Genomic DNA, 15,385 nt, shown 5'->3' on the forward strand with positions numbered 1-15,385 from the left:
TCCCATAAAATGCAGCGACCATCCCTAAATTAGTCAAAACCCCATCAACATTTAAATTTTGTCAACACTGTCAACATTTCCAAACAATTAAGACACCAATCTAAAACAACCATAACTAGAGAAAATAAGGGAATGTAATAGAAATACCAGCTAACTTGTACTGGCACCACAGGGTGCTACTTAGGTGTGATGTAACTAGATCACAGTATTTAATTTTTCCTCCACATGCATTTGTAGTTTCTAATGAAGTGAAAATGCACTGATAACAACCAGATGTTCAGTTATGGATACCAGCTCTTAACAAGCTGCTGAAAGAAGCCTTTATAATTTAAAGCTTTGGGAGCTCCATCCTGCAACAAAATGTTTGCAATAGTTTCTACATCGAAGTCATACAATTAAATACTAACTTTCTATCTTTTTGCCGACTATGCAGTTCGAATCATTAGTGCACACTCTTGAGTGCTAACATTAGCAAAACCAAAGAAAAAGCAGAGTATCCATAGCACACCCAAGGGAACCATAAATCAAACATCAACATAAGGTAACACAAGTGTTATAAGGGACTGCACAAGTCTAATTGTTGAAAACTGTATTTCCTATAAAATTAAACCTCAAACCTTTATCCCAGGCATTTTGTACAATGCAGCACAGCCTGTTTTTCAGAAAGGTAATTCAAGATATTTTTAATAACTCTCAGACACAGCACCACGATGTTGCCGAGTCCCAGAGTCCCTACTGCAACTTATTTCTGCCTTAAAGCACATTTGCCTTTTCCAATACAAACTAACTTTGAGAAAGAATTTCTTAAATTCCCTGTAAAAAACTGAGACACTTCCAGAAATGCTCTGCCTCCCAGAAAGGCTCTGCAGCCTTTCCTAACCAAAAAAAAAGGTTACATTTCGTAATATGGGACAGAGATGTGATTTATCCAATTTATCTTCTTCCACATCCCACACCTTACTTATTATTCTGAGAAATACAGTCCACCTGCAATTTCTAAGTATGCTGTAGGTTGTTTTGTACACATAAATGAGCTTATTCTGCCAAGGCTGATAACTAGTTCAAGGTTAGAGGTGAGTGACATCTGCCCATACCCAAGAAAAGACGAGCCTTCGTAAGTTCAGTATCCAATGATACTGCCAAGCCCAAATGTCTTACATTTAGAATCCCAGAACAGTTTGGTTTGGAAGGGACCTTAAAGATCATTCAGTCCCACCCCCTGCCATGGGAGGGATCAGCCCAGAGCACAAGAGGTTTCCAGGTCCTAGTGCACATGGCTGGGGCATGTCCAGCCTCTCACAACAGGGGATATTCTGGCGTATAACCAGGATACACCAAAATCCTTCTCCTCGGGTCTGCTCTCCAACCAGTCTGGAACAACTGTGTACCTGCCTGAAAGTACCACACACAGGTACTCCAAGCTCCTGATGCAACATTTAGAACAAGTTCAAAAGGAAGGAATACAAAATAGCTACACAGGTACCTCTGTTCCTGCATTCTGAACATGGAGATGGCCTGCCATGCTTTAAAAATAATGTTACAGTTTCAGTGAAGGAGAAAAATACAAGTTTTAACTGGGGTGCAGGCAAGCAATATATTCAGACAGCAGCTGCCAGCTGTATCCGCTCCTTCACCAAATTGCATCTATGGAACCCAAGGGACACACTAATTGTCAAAATCCTTTGTTAAGGCTATTGAATGCTCCTAACAAAATCTTTGCTGTTCTGAAAGATACTTCGAAGACCAGCTCAGCATGGAGATTTTAATGGTCTGTTACCAAAAAAAAAAAATCATCTTTGATAGTATCTTTACAGACAGACACTCTGTTACAGTGCCATTGCAAGCTGTCAGAACTGTCTCTTCTCTCACAGGTGATCCGAAGTTCTGACACAGAGATCATTAGAAGTTTGAATATTTCATGTATTCCAATCAATCTATTTCTTCCCCAAATTCACATACTGGGCTTGCAGTTCTCTTGATTCATTCCAGCTAAAGACAAAAATGGACTAGTCCCTTGAAACAAAACAGGGAAATCTCTGGTGAATCCTGACCAAGAATCACTGGTGATACCTGACCAGGGAGAGAGAGGGAAGCAAGAAGTACGCTCACTTATGAAAACAATCCTGATCACTTCCTGAACAAAATTAATAATAAAATAATACCTTATAACACCTTTTTGAAGAACGTAGTTGGACTGCGTATTAGAGAATGCAAGTTCTCCTCTCCCCTACCTACTTCCCCTTCAATGATACGGGGACAAAATTCTTAGTTAAGGCATTGTCACATTGTTAAACATATTCTAGCGATAAATAAGACAGTAATACATATTTCTGTAAGTGTTAGTATTTACTAGCAATCAGCAACATGCTGTTTCAGGAGAAATTTAGCTAAAAAAACTTATTTCACCAAAAAAAAAACAGCCAACCACAAAACAAATATCTTCCACATGTATCTCTTATGAAATGTCAGTTTTTTATATAGCTGAATATTAAATTATGGACAGGCTTTATAATTTTCTTTTCAAATAAGTCATTTTAGCATTAGACTTTAGAGTAATCTAAGTGCTTTCAGCAGCTGCTTCCACCTGCAGCAACCACATTCACACAGAAACAGAGCTGCTGAGAGTTTCAGTTGTGGAAGTGGGTGAGGAGCTATCATGCTGGCATATTTTCTCATGCTGGAAAGGCATTATGAAGGATACTGGACTACACATGGGTACTTCCAAGAAAGAAAAATAAAACCCTGCAGGATTTATGAACTTGCCCGTATATCACAGTCCTCTCAGCCCTTTGTACTTCCTCTAATCTGCTCCAAACAAAGCATGTATGTGTTCCAGGAAGTCCTGACAAGCTCTGTGGAATGACACTTTGAATCACACCACTAATTCATTACACTCTACCTACACAAATCCCTCGCGTTAACGTTGACAGAGCTGCATTTAATGACAGCAATGTTTCAAAAAACATTGCATCTTTGTCAGTTTTCCAACCAAAAGAACAATCCCAGCTACGAGATAGCAGAGCCCTGCACTATACTGTAACAGACAATCTGAAACTCCTCCAAACCTGCCATGCTTCATCTGAGGCACTACATTTTAGACACAGACTACAATGCAATTTAACACCAAAGACACTGCTCACTCTACCTTTAGTAAAGTTTATCACGGGGAAAATAGTCAAAACTCATCAGCACACTTCCACAAAACTGAAAGAACACTTTTTTTTTTTTCCAAAGAACAAAGCATGCTCTCCTACATAAAACACTGAAGTATGGTTTATGACACATTTCCCAGCAAGATGTGGAATCAACATTTCTCAAATACAACAGATGCATGAAAAAAAAGCTATGTAAACAAATCTGGAGATCTACAGAAACATTCCACTTATTAATTTCTCTTGTCCCTTCTTCAGACATCAATTCACTGGAATTTTAGAAATCAGTATTAAATAGCACAGTATGATTTATTTTTGCAATTTAAACCCCCACAGAACTGCAGAAGAACTTTAGTTTTCACCTTACTGCATACCCCAGAGCTGAAGTGACACCTCCACTGTACCTTCCCCTGTACCATGAGCACAACCATTTCCACCAGTTACTGTCTGTGTGCTGACAGGGGTACCTGAAACAAACGGAATAACTTCTGTTGATGGTTTGAACTGGGTGTGAGACGCTCATCATGTACTTCTTCCAACAGAATATTCAGGGCTGGCACTGGCAGCAGCTTATCATTATCTGTACTGCTCCATCACGTGGAACATTCAAATACAACTATTTAAACATTATAAACCTATTACTACAAGTTTCATATTCTCTCAAATGCTCAGTTTATAAAAGAAGACTAAGTGGGAAAAAAAAAAAAAAAGCTACTTACAAGAGGGGAATTTCAACAATAAGCTGGATGAGGCAACACAGCAACTCCTCTATGAGGTCTTCACATTCTGTTCCTAAAAAAAGAAACACAAAGGATTTCTGGGTTTTCAAATACCAAACCAAAGCCAAGACTCAAACACACAAATGCAGATGATCAATATCTTAATTAAGGAACAACCACTGGATGTTCTATCTGTTAAAGGAGATAGGGTTTTTTCCTGAAATAGAAAGCACTTGAGATTATTAACAGAGAAAATGGTGATGCCTTATCTTTTTTACATAAAAAAATAACTAATAATAACTGCATAAATTAAATGAGATGTTGGTATTGTGGGAATGTGCTAATATTTAGCATATCAAGCCTTCCTTTACTACTCATAGAAGATCATATTAAACAGTGTTATTACTACCTGCTGAACTAATCACTGGTGACTTCTCACTGGTCCACAGTTAAATGTTCTTTCAAAATTCCCTGCACTTCACATATTTTCCCATTCTGTTTTTCAAAACCAAGTCAAGAATAATCAGAGACAGTTTCATTTGTCTACAATTCACTGAGCAACATTATAAAATAATGTCAAAAGAATGTAGCTACTGAGCATGTCACTGCTGCTCCACTGTAATATAGATACAATATTTTCATGGATACATGTTTATTCATTGAGGAAATTTTACACATTTCAATGACAAGCTTGTGCATTTTAAGGGCACAGAAATCATTCTCTAGTCATATACAATGTGATAAAATGCACGCTGTGATTCAGAATTATTAAAAAACTTGCAACTATTCTAAGCAATAAAACTGTTCATAGTTTACATCAGTAAGTTTTAAAAGCAACTGTAACAAAAGACTTTCAAGATTCATTGAGGAAAAAACTTATTAAACCACTTGAAGTTATATAATACTAAAAAATCCAGAAGATAAATCTCTTGACTCATCAGGATTTATTCTGCTTTCAAAAATAAAATTTTGATGAGAAGCCTACAACATCATAAAGAAGTGGAGGGTTTTATAGTGCTGAATGGCTTAAGAGTGGCATAGCTGATCCCCTGCATTACAGCATTGCAGCACAATAATTACCAAATGCCTGTTTATTTTGTATTTTCAAATAAATAAGTCCTGCCATAAACACAGCTTTATAGCTAGGTACAGAGGTGTTACTCTGCTTAACCCAAGTTTGTTCTTGAATACAGAATTTTAAGAATCACACCAGGGGGAATATTCACTATAAAGCAAAATTATTTCTTTCCACAATCAGTTTATTAAAAACACATTAAAAATTGTCACCTAGTGAACTGCACATTCTGAAGGAAATCAGTTTTTTATCACGGAAACGTGGTTTCCTTTATATAGAATCCCCCATGAGTAACACAATGCAGCTCCTGTTAGTAAAACCAAGAACTGCTCAGAGTATTTAACCTTGGACAGAAACCACAGCCAATAATGGAGCACAGATAATATATTCTAAAATAACTTGAATGTGACATTTTCCTAAGGCCTTCGAACCTAGAAAATGCTTATAAAGCAAGACTGCTACTAGTTCCCAACAGGTATCTAATTTTTCTCCTGACAGAAGAAAGTGAGAAGAGAAAGGTTAAAAAAGTGAGTGCATTTTTAATACGTAATTTTTTCTGCAACACTGTATGCACAACTCATATGAACAGAGAATAAGGTTATTTGAATATGAAAGAAAGCTTTTCTCTCAAGACAATATTCAAAATAAAGGAAGAAAACACTGGGTGAGCAGTCACACAGAATGAAAGATGTTATAAAAAAAAAAAAGCTTAATTGCTGTAATCAATGTCATTCAGCTACAATAATTAATGTATCCTTTTCCCAATTGGGGCACACACATTCTTGTTTAATTTTCATCTTGCCAAGACAATAAGGAGGATTCAAGCCAAATCTATAACGTGAGAGAGAGCTATAAACACGGAACACTCTGTGTTTTCATAAACAATGCCTCTTTCAATAGCAGGATAAAGACAATACACACAAGACTCACTCACATTAATAGATCACATACTTGGATCAAAGACCTGTAAAGCCTTGGGGAAAGCAAGTTCAGGGTGAACCTGTCCAGTTAAAATTAGAGCAGGGAGACGAATCATAGGTGTATCTTCCAAACTCCACTGCAGAAGTGAAGGCAATTACACAGGTTTTAAAATGTCCAGTTATGCTGAAGTACTTTTTTTTCATCTGCTATATTTAAGTCCTCAAACGTGGATTATTTCATTTTGCAAGCAATTTGATGGATTTTGACTTTTTGGTGGGGTTTGTTTGGTTTGGGTTTGGTTTATGTGTGTGTGTATATATATCTATATACATATATATACATATACATATATTTATATACACTGTTAACATTTTTTTTATAATGCAATTTTTTTAGTTTGTTTTTACTTTTTCAACGTTACCCACATTACAGACACTGGAATAGCACACACTACACAGGTAAAATGGCTCATGCAGAGGAAAGCAGAGATACCAGGAGGCCCAACTTCTAAAACCAGTCCCGCTTCATTCTCGAGAATGTAACTACTATATTGACAAGACCTGATCTGGTGGACGTGTTTAATGCCAGTATCAGTAAGATATTCAGGCATAACAAGGTACATCCTCATCTTAAATGCTTTTTCTGCCCTGTGGCTCATACAGAACCTGGACACAAGTAATGAAATAAATAATTCCTTGAAAAACAGAGAATCCACAGGTTTTGTGGTTTGGTCTTCAGCTCTAAGTACTCTAAAAAACTTACAACCTCTACTTGATAATAATGAGTACATAAATTGATTGCCTTCCCTCATTTCCTTTATGTGATAGCTGAACACACATGAAATCATTTAAGGCTTGCAGTAAATGCCTTTTTATTTATTCCCTTCTCTGTGTCCTCATATTTGCTTTAATATGTCACAAACAGCCCTTAATAGCCTTGTGTTTAAAAACTCCTCTACTGATAATGAATAAAGCTTCCTACTATAGCTCAGGGAACAGGTTAAAAGAATCAATAGTCTGATTTAAAATACAAGACTCAGCAAGTGCTCTCTTGCACCTTTGAGTCACAATACAGTTAAAGACTGCAGAAATTACAGGATACAGACACTGGAAAGATGAATGACTTGTGTTAGTGAGACTAACTCCAGCTTCAGCTGAGCAGATGCTGACTCCAGTTTGGGATTTATGGATATCAGGATATTTTCAGCCGAATCTTAAAGTGTATGGTTTTAGTCTCCCCGTGGATTTTCCTGCAATCAAAATTCTGCAATATTCTCCAAAATTATAAGCAAATTCCAGTTATGGATGAAGAGGCAAAGGCTGCACCATCTGAAACTCCTCAAAAAGAATACAATTCTATTAATGGTAGGCCTTCTTTTGAAGGAAATCAATAACAGCACTATTAGCAGGGACTCAATCCAGGGCAATTTATTTGTTAGGCTAAAGTACACCCATGTACTCAAACTTCAAAAAAATCCCATTTTATGACAAAAAGCACAGTTGCACAGCTTTCTGCTGAGCCTCAAGCACAGTGCAGCAGGAAAAAGTATGAACTGGACATTCAGAAAAAGTGAAAGCATATGAATTGCAAAAGCTGAGAGGAGAATTCTTCCAGATAAGGCAACTATATAATATGCTACCTGAACAATCGTGTCTATGTCATATACAGTCTATGTTTCTGAGCAGTCAGTGACAGGGACATTTTCCATACACACAGATTACAATTATACACTTCTCCCTGACACACCGAATATCCCAGAGCAGGCACTGATTGCAGTGTGAGCACCCTGATGTGCTGACACTGCAGTTATGAGCTATGAGCTCCCAGGTGCTGTACTTAAATGTACTTAAAGAGCATGGCACCAGAAGATATTGTCCAACCAGAAGGATAAAATGTAATGCTCATAGGGAAACAAACACCACCACAGAGGGATTTCCAAAGGAGTTGTGAGATGATCCTGAAAAGAACAACAACCTCTTCTCAGAAGCCTAAGAGACTGAACAATGCATATGAAAATGGAGCACAGGGTAGAGAGGTTGCTTTTGTTGTTGGGTGATTGCACTGTTCTTTCCACTGATTACTGACCAGGCAGTAAGGAAATACAGAAACTCCAAAATTCAGACAATGTATTAAAACTTCTTTTAATTTGGATATTTTATTTACTTCACATAGTTCATATAATAATGTCTTTTGTAAGGCTTTGTTTTATGCTCACAACTGAAGAATTATAAATAACGCCAAGCTCTGGTAAATGAAAAAACAATATGAATGACTAAGAACTTAATTTTTTAAAAGCCTGTTCAGCAAAGATAGTAAAATTTCCATACAAGTACTAATAAATCTATGCAAAATTAAGAGCAATATAGGAATAATTGTATTATAATAATAGATTAATACTATAATAAACATATAATAATAACAGGAATATTCTATTTTTCAAAAAGCAGACATCAAAAATTCAAGAAAGCTACACTTAATTATAAAAATACAAACAACAAAACACCTCATTTTCTTCTGCTTACTTTTAACAGGCTCTAGCACAACTACAGTTTATTACAATTCATTTATGATACTTTACCTTCCTGTAGCTGAACGTAAGCCTTACTACAACCTTCTGTAGATATTTAAAAGTAAGATTTTCAGGAATCAAACCCAATGGCTATGTAACCTCAGCATGTTATGAACCTCAACACCCTGAGGAAGCTCACAGGAACCATCTCCAAGTGGAAACCCAAAGAGGAGCCAAGGAGCAGCTCATTTCCTGCCTCACCAGCAGACCACACACAATTACCTTCCTAATCAACAACATCCCATGAACAATCTGCTCAGAGGTAATTGCTGAGTACATCTGCCATCAATATGCACAGAATTATTGCTAATAAATGTCACTGTGAATTACAGTCAAGTGCTACTAGACTTGGTATAAACTTGGGTCTACCCTGGTGACAAGAATCACTTTCCATACCACACTGCAAGGAACTCCCAGTGCAAAGAATAAAGATCACAGGGGTTCCAGCTGACAAAAGTCTCAGCTTTGCCACCCATCCCACTGTGGCACGCTGCACACTGAAGCAAGAGGTGAGCCATTTTTTTAATCCAGGAATAAACCCACAGGCAGTCTGCAGGGATAGCTTATACACAAGCAGCTACTCTTTTCCAGTGCATCAGTGAGCTGACTTCCCTCCTGGAGATCACTCATCACAGTTTAAATACATGAAACCATTTCAACATGTAGCACTTAATCCTTTGGCACCACAGTTCTGATTTCCCCAGAGCACTGGCAGGTGCCAAGGAGTTAAACAGATTTTAATGAACAGTTTTCACTGTTGGATGAGCAAGCAGCAACTCAGTGTTCTCAACACGTGTCCTCATTGCAGGAAATCCACAGTCAGACACTCTTGGCTGTTCTCACACCATCCACTCACACTGCTCCAGCATTCTGAGACTTTTTGGGCTTCATGCAACATGCAATTAAACACTGAACAGTACTTTGACTTGGACTTGGCAGCGCTGGGTTGACTTGATGATCTTAGAGGGCTTTTCTGGCCGAAGTGATTCCATGATTTACCCCAAAGCAAAAGAAATCAAGGCTCCCGTGGCAGCATTATCCACCATGCACCTCATGAGACCATCTTGATACAGGGCTACACCAAGATTTGTGGCAGACAGTGCAACTGATTTTGAACGCATTTCTATTATTCTTATTCAAAGACAACAGCTTCTTCCTTGAGCATCTCTCCTGCCATCTTCCATCTTGTATCATACATACTCCATTTCCTGGACATGAGCCCATTTTAGTAATTCTGCCTAAATTCTGTACTCTTGTATAAGCTATTGCCCCCAAATTAAATTTTAGCAGTTGCTTTCTCAAGGGGTCAATTCTAGCCATAGGACTGTTACTTTCCTCCAATAGATCCCTAAAAATAGCATTAATTCCAATCTGTGGCTGCTGTTGGTTTATAAAAAATATATGTGAAATATGTGAAAAGATGCATTAAATTGCAATATCAATGTTCCAATGTTCATACACGGCCACCTTCACCTCAATTCCTCTGAAGAGGACCATTACCACCTTTCAAACTGTAAGAAAATCACTAAAGCTCAGGCTGATTTACAGCACCACATCTCAACAACTGTTCAAAAAAAGCCAGATTAAGCTAAATCAAACTCTCTAGCACTTAGCTTCTGGGTTTAAAGCAAAGTTTGGGATTCTGAGTCTAAAAAAACATAGAATCATGAAAGTATTTAGACGCAAAGCACCTGAGGGAAAAGACCCTTAAGATCAAGTACAACCATAAATGTAACTAACTAGTCCAACACTAAACCATGTTCCTATGTGCCACATCTACAAACATCAGGAAATTTAAGTTTCTCATGGAAAGTTTGTTTCACTTGCACTCATGTGTACCCACCATATGAGCTTGGTCCTGCTTTCTCTTCATAAGTAAAATGAAGTTGCAGCTCCTCTTCTGACATTCGACTGATGAATACTTTCAGCAAACAGCAAATAATGAACAGTGCATTGTGAGCCTGCCAGATAAAGAGGTGGCTAGAAAAGAACAAACAAGAATCAGTAATGCTCCACCAGCAAACATGCATCAAAAGCCACAAGAAAATAAATGTCAGAGTAGACAAAGTTCTACATTTGAAGCAAGGAAAAGCCAAAGTGTTTAAGCAGGGAGTCTGCAGTTGATGTTACAGAAAATACAATGGGAATGTATTCAAAAGTAGTTTAGAAAGTACAACTTTACCCCTAACTACATTTGTGCCATTAAAAACACCACAGCAGACAGAACTCATTGAGGAACTCACAAACAGTTTAGCAAACTTCTAGATGTCTCTAGATGCTATGGACTCAAGGCACACAGACATTTGAAAATTTCCAGCAGATTCAGACCTGAAAGCTTCCTGGCTCCCTGAACCTTAGCCCTTTTCCCAGGTGAACAAATTTCAGGTGGCAGGAGGCATTTATGGACTTCATGAGCACCATACAACAGAATTTTCTTATGCAATACACACAAATATTTTCCAAGCTTTCTGAATGAAAGGGAAATACAGCTGCATACAATTTTTTTCAGTCCCAGTAAGCAACTGCTGAGGAGCCCATGCAACAGCACAGAGTCAACTATTGCCCAAAGCTGTACTTTCAAGGTATTTTAAGATTAAAACAGCAACAGCTATCTGGGCACAAGTAACTTCCTACTTTAGATGCAAGCAAAAAACTTGATGACAGTCCTGGGAACAAGGAGGAATTCCAGGCCCAGATCTGATGAAAGTGGGACATTTATCTGTGAGTGTGAGGGAATAACTACAGAAAGCCTCCTGCAAAAAAACCCCACAGTGCTGCACAAGTAACCTATTGGGAGCTCTCTCCTAGTGCTGAAAGAGGCAAACAAAACCAACAGCAGGTGCATGACATAACTTGAAAGCAGTATTTTGATACATATTTACATATTTATAGATATAGATATTTAAAATATTTTCAAGATAGAATAGTGGCTCATACATTAAGTTCAGCTTAAAAGTTCAGATAATTTTTAAAGATCTCTAAGACAGTAGTACCCATAACTTACGTCATTTATACAAAAATGTGTTTATCTAACACACAAATATGTATTTTTGCCCAGTAATCTACTTACCTATTACACTTAATTTCTGTGTTTAGAGAAGTATTAGACCCTTGCTCTGTTTCAAACAGCAGTTAAGAGAATTCTAAGGTTTGGTCTCTGAGCATTCTAATTAGCAGTGTAGAAAAATTCAAGAGCTAGCAACAAAAGGAACATCTAAACAATTAAACACCACACACAGCTCTTTTCTGGGAACTTACTTCTGACATTCTGCTGAAATTTTTAACTCTTTGGTTCTAGAAAGAAAGACTTTAATCAATGATCCAAGGTTTCCTGTTCGAGGATTCTTCTCAACTAGATGAGGAAAAATAAGATACAATTACAAATTATGCAAAAGCTGACACTATCTAGTTCAAATAATATATAGAAAAAAAACGAATTTCAATGTCTCAAATATTTCTAAATAAAGCACAGTATGTCTTTTTTTTTCTGTTTCTTCTTTAAAGATTCTCTAGCACATGGTTTACTAGTCCCAAATTGTTCTCTAAATAATATTAATCCTAGATTTAAAATATCCCAAACATGGTATACTCATACTGCTTCCTTTCTCAGACTTGTCTGCAGCACAACAGCCTGCCACCAGAAAACTGGGCAGGTCTTCACAACTACCTTTCACCTTCTCGCAACACCACTGATCACATTTATAGCACCTCTTCCTTTCATCCTCTAATTCCTTCCCCTTACTGATCAGCTTAAAGAGCAAAGGGAAAAAGACATAGTAGAGATGGAAATATTATTTTTAAACTTTGCAGTCATATCAAGTTCTGTAAAAGAGTCAACAATGGAAGTAAAGGTTTGGGATATACATAAACACACTCTTTACACTACTTTAATTTTAGTAGGGCAATATATACAAATAGAATGCTAAAGGCGTGAATGCTTACAGGGATGCTGTTCCCCAATTTTTCTGGTAAAGTACATGGAAAAAAGATGGCACAACATCTCACCTAAAGACTTGCAGACTGAGATTGTGGCTTCTTCCAGGAGCTTTAAATCAGCGCTAGGTAAGAGGAAAAGAAAACAAAACTGGTTACACAAGCAATTGGGTTCCTGTACTTGAAGTGAAAATTCATTACAAAACAGTAATAAAATATTTCTATGAAGCACTTAATTTTAGCCATCCATTGGCTCGTTGAGGTCAGTTTGTCCAACCTCCCTGCTCAAACAGGATCTCCTAGAGCCAGCAGCCCCCAGCTGTGTTCAGGTGGCCTTTGAGTACCCCCACAAACTCTCTGAGCAACTCATTCCAATGCTCTGTCATCCTAACATCAGGCAATGCAATATTCTTTTGAAGGACAGCAACTATAAAAAAGGAAACTAATATTCAGAAATTAAATGTTTATCAGAGTGAAATTAAGTCAGTGTCTTCTCCCAGGGAACAAGGGACAGGATGAGAACAAACAGCCTCAAGCTATGCCAAGAGAGTTTTAGGTTGGATACTGGGGAAAATCCCTCCATGGAAAGGGCTGTCCAGCCCCGGCACAGCTGCCCAGGGCAGTGGTGGAATCCCTGTCTCTGGAGGGATTTAAAAGCTGTGCAGCTGTGGCACCTGGGGACAGGGGTTAGTGGTGGCCTTGGCAGTGCTGGGGAATGGTTGGACTCCATGGTCTTCTGGGCTTTTCTAACCTAAAGGATTCTGTGATTCCATGAGCATTTTATTACTGCTAGTTTTGCAGCTTCAGTGCAATGCTCAGTTTGGTGTTACCGAAAATACAAACAGAACAGGAGCCTACAGAAAGAACTCAAAACTTTTTACAAGAAATTTCACATGAAATGATGCACTTTTAAAATTATGAATAAAAGAAAACTCAATCTGACATTTAACCTCAAGCCAACCAGCTCTTTCCTTTTAACCAATGTCATTATACTAGTGCAACAATCACATCAGATACAGCAAATTGTTCCTAACTTCATTAATTGCCTCGTGATGCACGTCAGAAAAACATGATCTGAAAAGGACAATAAAATACTAAACCAAAACCTGACAGCAACCACTGAAACCACACCAGCTGCATCAAACACATCCTTCTGACCTTCCAGTACAGGGCAGCTATCTTCAAAAACATCCTTAACAGATGCGTAAACAAGACAAACCATCAGATACTGTGTTCAATGCCACACTGAGCAATATGAATATCAATAACTAAAGGGCACCCTGTTTCACCACTCTCATCATTACAATTTTTTCCTTCTATCCTGTCTGAATCCACCCTCTTCTAGTTCAAAATAAGCACCTCTTGTCATATCATGAACTGCTCATATCATGAACATATGAACATATAATATCTACTGCTCAGTGTTTTGGAAGAGATGATAGAGCCTCTGCACAGACTGAACATATAGCCTGACCTTCAGACACTTCTGAAGTTCAACAAATTAAGGGACAGTAAAAAAATTTAGTTCAACAGTTGCAAGTATAACACAATCCTTTTTAAATTTACGTGGTCATCCAGTTTACAGCACACTGTTGCATCAACCTGAGATTATCAGCCATGCTGTGTGGGAAGCTGCTAAACCAGCTCCAGTGCTGAAAACCCTGTGGAGCCATGTGGAGTTTGAGCTGTTCCCCAACTCATGAGGACTAAAAGATACCGTAGAAAGAGCAGTCAAAAAATTATTTCAAAACACTTCAACAGGAAACTATTCAAGATATAGACATCAAATTAAGTTTTAAGATGCCTGCAAATTTTCCTGTATACCAGACTAATTTACTGTGCAGTGAGCTGACAGCTGAGACAGCTCTTCACCTACAGCTGAATATCCTAAGACAACTTTAGATTACACAGATTGTCTTGTCCTGATATCAATTACCAGCATTCATTCTTCTCTTACAAACTGCTTTGAAACACAAGATTCAGAAAGAACAAACTTACATTTGATATATACTTTAAAAACATTAGGCTTGGTCTCAAAGGTGGTCTCTTGTTCCAGCACTACAAACATGCAGAATAATTAAAAACAAATGGTATTGAGCAAGAACCACCAGCACGCCACCAGCAACTACAGACAACACAGTTTTCTAGGTCTATGTGACCTTACACTTTTTTAAAAAAAAACAAAAACTTCTAAATTTGCCCAGCTGGCTGCTTGTCATCAGGATTTATTCCTTCCCAAGACCTGGCAGGCAGGAAGGGTGAATATTACAATGGACAACAACTCAGTAGAGAGTTTTAGGTACTGAAAAATCATAATCTAACACAACATGACCCCTCCCACTATCCAAAGATCCTGGGGACACAGTCAGAACGGTTATTGTAATTGCTCCAGGATTTAAACCATAAATGCAGACATTCAACTTTAAATTATGGTTCATTTTCTCCCTAATTTCCAAGGTTAGGTTTCGAAGTATAGCATTCTTACAGATTTTTTTTTTTCTTCTCTTTTGAGTTATTAAAACCCACACAAAGTCCTTAGAAAAATTCCACAGAGTTGTTTAGTTTCTACAAGTTGCCAGGATCAAAACCAGTGGCAAAGCAAGCAAGGCTTTCAGATCTTCAGCAAGGCTTTTAACACTTCAGTAATTCTTTTTCATACTAAAATGAAGTTTAGCACTTAAAAATTAACTACAGCCCACTGCCTCTTATTCATACAACAAGAACACAAAAGTGAATTTTGCCACACTCAAGACTAGGCAACAGCTACTGCAAAATTTCAGTTCACTCAAACGAAACACCTAGTGAGGGGGAATTACAGCAGAAATACCACCCCAACAGACACACACCACTGAAATATATCCCAGGGATGGACTCACGGAGACAATATCATGGAGGGGTACAAAAAAATAGCAGCTCATTCCTAAGTACCTTGGGCGATACTTAGCAGCGACTTTCTTTCCTTTGATTGGGCAGAAAAGAGAAGTGAGAGACATGGAAAAAAGCTATATGGGTATTT

The 15,385-nt window shown here is 37.8% G+C and overlaps 1 protein-coding gene across 4 annotated transcripts in view; it reads right to left on the reverse strand.

The window, feature by feature from the left end:
• DYM (dymeclin) overlaps positions 1–15,385 on the reverse strand; it is a 206,112-nt gene that overhangs the window by 172,297 nt on the left and 18,430 nt on the right. For 2 of the 4 annotated variants that reach the window (XM_041461666.1, XM_041461665.1), the window contains exons 3-7: positions 12,442–12,494; positions 11,695–11,788; positions 10,280–10,416; positions 3,872–3,944; positions 3,527–3,619 (exon numbers count right to left, since the gene is read on the reverse strand). In XM_041461666.1, the coding sequence (XP_041317600.1) occupies positions 3,527–3,619; positions 3,872–3,944; positions 10,280–10,416; positions 11,695–11,788; positions 12,442–12,494 (450 nt within the window). The remainder of the gene's footprint in view (positions 1–3,526; positions 3,620–3,871; positions 3,945–10,279; positions 10,417–11,694; positions 11,789–12,441; positions 12,495–15,385) is intronic. The other 2 variants (XM_041461668.1, XM_041461667.1) reach the window with 1 other exon arrangement.

Source organism: Pyrgilauda ruficollis, unplaced genomic scaffold, assembly GCF_017590135.1.
Source record: "Pyrgilauda ruficollis isolate IOZ18807 unplaced genomic scaffold, ASM1759013v1 scaffold150, whole genome shotgun sequence".
Classification (NCBI taxonomy): Eukaryota; Metazoa; Chordata; class Aves; order Passeriformes; family Passeridae; genus Pyrgilauda; species Pyrgilauda ruficollis.